General features: G+C 58.1%; 1 protein-coding gene across 1 annotated transcript; it reads right to left on the reverse strand.

Moving 5' to 3' along the window:
• Nucleotides 1-3,148: 3,148 nt before the first annotated feature.
• LOC103611828 (membrane-spanning 4-domains subfamily A member 12-like) lies at nt 3,149-5,411 on the reverse strand. The gene is given in 7 exon segments (XM_008629395.2): nt 3,149-3,591; nt 3,863-3,946; nt 4,033-4,146; nt 4,476-4,604; nt 4,607-4,684; nt 4,986-5,105; nt 5,301-5,411. Coding segments are annotated over 7 exon segments (636 nt in total). The 5' UTR covers nt 5,391-5,411; the 3' UTR covers nt 3,149-3,570.
• Nucleotides 5,412-5,417: the final 6 nt, after the last annotated feature.

Genomic DNA, 5,417 nt, shown 5'->3' on the forward strand with positions numbered 1-5,417 from the left:
GGTGGTCCCTCCTCCCTCTCCACACTCCAATCCTAACAATCCCAGGGATCTCATTCCAGCCCCAGGAAGGAACACTTGAGCCCCCGTGGAAATTCCGGGATCCCCTCCTTAGCCTTTAGGCAGCCGGGGCATCCTCCGCCGTTATCCACGGCTCACATTCCCAGCCAAAACCACCCTGCACGGTGGATTTCCTCCCAAATCCGCCTTTCCACATTCCTACAGCATTCCTGAAGTTCCAGCCTTGCAGCCAGAAACAGCCGTGGCTGCCCCCAGCCCCCAAAACCCCAACTTTCCGAGCGAGTTATCCATGGAAAAAGCGCTTTCCCCCTTCCTAAATCAAGCCAGGTCCAGCTGGGGATGGCAGGAGCCCAAGGTGGGATGTCGGGATTTGTTTTGGAAGGGGATTCCAGAGGAGGTGAAGCTTTGAAGCAGATGCAGGGAAGCGGCAAGGCTGGGCGGTGGAGCTTTCCAACCTTTTCTTTGCAGGAATTCTTGGCTTTGGAGATGGATGCAACACATTCCTTGGATTTTAACATTCATTTTCCCATTTTTTAGGACAAGCTTTGGATGAAGCCTGGCTGGCTGCTGCGGTGGGGGGAGGGGGGGATCAGGAGACCCTCCCAAATTCCCTCCCACCAGCACAGGACAAACTTTACGAGCCCTGGTGGAACCCAAATGCTTTTTCCAACCCCAAAATCCGTGAGGTTTTTTTTTCCTAAGAAAAACAGATTACGATGGAGAAAAGCTTGCCACAGAAAGTTGCTGCTTCCTGGGACAAACTTTATATCCCCATAAAAATACCAAAAGCCAACATATTGCTTTGCTTCCAGGTGTTTCTGCTTCCCACAGGGCTCTCTCCATACCGATTCCAGGAAGAAAGTAATGTTTTCTGGGAGAGGATTCAGGTTTTTTGGCTTTAAACACCCCAGTGTCCATCCTGGATTGGGGAATCCAGAGCTGGGAGCAGGTGGGAGGTTTGGGGGGGCATCTCTGCCTGCTGGGGGGATCCGTACCTGGCATTTGGGACACGGTGCCATCGTTCCCAAACCCTGTCCCAGATGTGTCCGTCAACCCCTGCACGTGACATTCCAGCCTTTGATCCGTTCGTTCCCAGGAAAGCTCCTGAGGATGCAGAAAAGTTCCAGTGTGGAATGGGACCTTAAGCACCTCCCAGGGATGGGGCAGCCACAGCTTCCCTGGGAAATCCATTCCAGGAATGCCTCCCCACCCTCACAGGGAAGAATTCCTTCCCAATATCCCGTCTATCCGTGCCCTCTGGCAGTGGGAAGCCATCCCCCCTTGTCCTGGCACTCCAGGCCCTTCCCCAAAATTCCTCTCCAGCTCTCCTGGGGCACCTTTAGCTGCTGGAAGAGTCTCCCTGGATCCTTCTCTTCCCAAGAGGAAGATCCATTGGGACACCCCTGTCCAGCTCACGGTTCCCCCTTCCAGCTCCTCCAAGGGTTTTGATTTTCCTTAGGGATCATCACCAGCAGGGACACAAAACTCTTGTGATCCCTGGCACCTGCTATTCCCAACTCCTGGAAGTCCCCACTTTCCCCCAGGACTACAAATTCCCACTAAATATAAAGAAACGTTAAAACCCCACCACCACAGTTCCATGGAACCTTCAATACTTACTCCAGCATTTTCAGGGAGAGCTGCACCTAAACACTGGGATACTCTGGGAAAACAGACCCTGGTGCCAGTGGAGGAGGAGGAGGAGGAAGCAGCCTCCTTCCCAGGAAAACCCACCGGAAAACACAGAACTCGGATGGGAGGCGGGATGGCTTTGCCGTGGTCCCCACGGAGCCAGGAGAAGTCGGGATGCTCCGGAGGTGCAGGTGAGGAGCCGGAGCCGTAATGGGGTTGTGGCCACGGAGCTGAGCAGAGACAGCCTGTTCATCCCGCTCCCCAAAATCCCCAGGGCTTTTCCTACTGATCGGGCTCATTATTTTTTCAGAGCCGGGAGCAGAAATAACTGACAGGGAGTGAATAATCCATGAGGCTTTGGCTGAGCAGCTGGAGCATCATCAGGGAGCGGGGAAAGGAGAGGGAAAACACTTCAGTCACCCCAAAACCTAAGGGAATGTTCAAGGAGGAGGTCACTGATCCCACTCTGGCACTCGAGGGGAAATTTGGGATTCCCAATCCCCAGAAATTAAGGGGATCTCCTCACAGGGCACTGGGAAGTCCCCAGGATGCTCCCACCCCTTGGAAAGTCAGCTCTGGGGTCTCCTTCCTCACCTCCATCCCACCTTTCCATTTCCACGAGCTTGGGATGCTCCTGAAATAACTTGATGCAACTGCTGGATGCTCATCACGACCTTGTTAAATCCTCCAGCATTCCCATGGATGCGGGATAATTATGGATGGACCTGTAACGAGCTTGTCAGGAGCTGACAAACCTGGTCTGGCTCAAAATGATCCCAGGGTCCTTCACCTTCCCTGAAAATGAAGGGTTTTTTTGGGAATTGCTGCATGGATAAGGTTTGGGAGCACCCCTCAGCCAGGGTTGTGGGAATGGGGAGCACATGGCACTGGTGTCCCCGTGTCACCCCACGGAGCAGCCCCAGCCCCGGGGCAGCTTCTCCGGTGGCGGAAGAACCGGGATGTGCTGGCACCACCGGCATCACTGCCGCTGTCTGGCGGAGCTAAATATAGCAGGACCTTGCTTGGAATGTGGCAGGGGAGAGGGGGTTTGGGGAGCAGCATTCCCTCAGGAGAGCAAGTGCTGAGGGGTTTGTGGGGCTGGAATTCCCTCAGAATCACGTACCAGGGTTTAGGAGGGTGGAATTCCCTCAGGAAAGGGGTTTTGAGGGGCGGAATTCCCTCAGGAGAGAGCAGGTACCAGGGTTTTGAGGGTAGAATTCCCTCAAGAGAGCAGCAGGCACTGGGGGTTTAGAGGAGCAAAAGTCCCTTGGGAGCAGGTGCCAGGGGTTTAGGAGAGCAGAATTCCCCCCGGGGTTTGGAGGGCAGAATTCTCTCACAAGAGAAAGCAGGTCCCAGGAGTTCAGGAGGGGGCAGAATTCCCTCAGGAGAGGGCAGGTGCCGCTACATCAGGCGGGATGAGCCCCTTTCCTGAGAGAAAGCAACTCTCTGAGGGGGAAGTGAGAAGCCTGGGGAAGCTCCCATGCTGCAAATTCCCAAATTCAGGAGACACGAGCCCGGAGAGAGCGTTTATTCCCAAGATAAAATAAAGCCAACAGGGAACAAGCCGAGGTAGATGCTCCGGTGACCCGCCCGGCTCCCGGCACACATCGGGGTCACTCCAAGCCACCAGACCCCCGGGAATTCCTGAACCCCGATGCGAGCAAACCCCAGCATCCCACCGGGGATTGACAGGCAGGAATTACCCAAGATTCCTCCCTGGAGAAGCCCCTTCCCACAGCAGCCAGCAAGTGGAGCCGCTCAGAGCAGGCCCAGGGGCACAGGGACAGGGAATCTGGGGGTGTCCCTGGCTTTTGGGAGGGGGACCAGCGCATCCCGGCCGGCGGTGCGGCGGGAGGAGGATGCCGTAGCCCTGGGATTTGGGAGCGATAGAGGCAGGATCCCATTCCGACGTCCTCGGGGTCAGACTTCAGGAGCAGCCAGCTGCAAGGAGACCGGGAGGTGTTTTGGAAAAGGGGCAGGATTTGGGGGGACCCCCTTGCCTCTCTCCCCGAGCACCCACCACCCCCGGGGGTTTGGGATCTCCTCCCCATTCCCAGAGCAGAGAGGTGGATGTTCTCTGGGATGCTCCCTGGGGATTGGGGTGGGATGTTTTCCCAGGGAGGGGACACTGATGGCAGCGGGATGGGGGCTGTCATCCCGGGAGCCATCCCAATCCCGATTCAGCTCCTCTCCAGGATATTCCTTGGATCACCTCGCTGTAGCTGGGAGGCTGAGGCAGCTCCGCCGGTGGCACGGCCAGATCCACCCGGGTGGCACTGGGGACAATCAGCATAGCCTGGGAAACACACCGGGATTATGGGAGACACCGGGATCAGGGGAGGAGGTTTTTGGGATCCATCCCTGCCGCCCCCCCAGTCCTACCTCGTTGGAGCTGAGGCGCGTGGCCCGGCACCAGAAATTGGCGGTGGCTACGGCGATGCAGAATTCCAGGATGGTGAAGATGAGCAGTACGATAGAAATCCCATTCCCTGCAAGCTCCAGGATGGGGAAAACCCCATCAGTACGCCCCGGAGGGGGAATCCCACCAAGGGCAGCCTGCATTCTGGGGCTCCCCCTTCCTCTCCCCCTGCATTCCTGGCTCCAAGGTCTCCCTCCCAGCCCTCCATCCCGCCGTTTTTATGGCTCATGGATGCTTCCAGGGGGTGAGTCATCTCCCGAGGTACCTGCCTAAAATAGGTCATGCCGGCAGAGGAGAAACCGCCACCCCACCACGGGGGTTTGGGAAAGGGCACAGCACCCCGTGGGGGCTGGAGAGCAGGCCAGGGGCTTCCAGAGGGCAGGAATTCCGGCTGGTGGGATTTTACCAGGACGAGATAGCTGTAGTAGTTGAAGCTGGAGCGGTAGAGCCCATTGAGGTTGAGGTCCACGATGAAGGCCACAATTCCCAGGAGCGCGAAGATGGCGCTGATGACGTTCATGGTCTGGCTGCCCTTCAAGTGCTCCCGGGAAAACTCACCGCACATTCCGTGGGGCTCTTCTCGGCGCCGATGGAGAGGCAGCCGGAGATGATGAACTGCAGCGGGAGAGAGGGGGCTCAGCCGGCTCTGGGGGCACCCCAAACCTGCCCAGAGGTGGCACTAACGGGGCACAGGGGACAGCCCCTGCTCTTGTTTTCCAGGCCTTGGGAGCAGCAGGTGCATCATTCCCAGTGGGCATCCCACCTGCTGGCATCCCTCCCCAGAGAGATTCCCTTCCCCAGGGGCACCATTCCCTGCTGGGATTCCCTTCCTGGCGGGCATCCCAGCCCCCTAGACATCCTTTCCCGGTGGGAATCCCTTCCCAGCAGGATCCCTTCCCGGCCCCCCAGCACGCACCGACACGCCGCCCAGGAAGGGGATCTCTCCGATGACGAAGACGGAGGTGTAGACGTTGGTGAGCGTGGTCAGGACGATCCCGAAGCCGATGTGCAGGAATCCCGTCATGATCTGGATGGTCTGGAAGCGCGGGAGGGGTGGGAATGGGGTCAACTCATCCCCCCCCTCGCCCACCCACAAAGCCACCCTGGGGATAGGGGGGATGCTTTAATCCCAGCGCCTCTTCAGAAACACAGCATCTCCTGAAGGATCAGCGGGAATCCCCGGGAATGGGCTGAGGGGGGATTTTCCAAGGGTTTCCCCCCCCAAACTCACCCCCATGACGCGGTTCTTGCCCTTGGGGAGGGTCTCTGCCGTGTACATGACGGCGCGGCTGCCCAGCCGGAGGCTCCCCATGCCCTGCATGAGGAGAGCGGGGGGGGCACCGGGACC

The sequence above is a fragment of the Corvus brachyrhynchos genome, unplaced genomic scaffold, assembly GCF_000691975.1.
Source record: "Corvus brachyrhynchos isolate BGI_N302 unplaced genomic scaffold, ASM69197v1 scaffold1103, whole genome shotgun sequence".
NCBI classification, from domain to species: Eukaryota; Metazoa; Chordata; class Aves; order Passeriformes; family Corvidae; genus Corvus; species Corvus brachyrhynchos.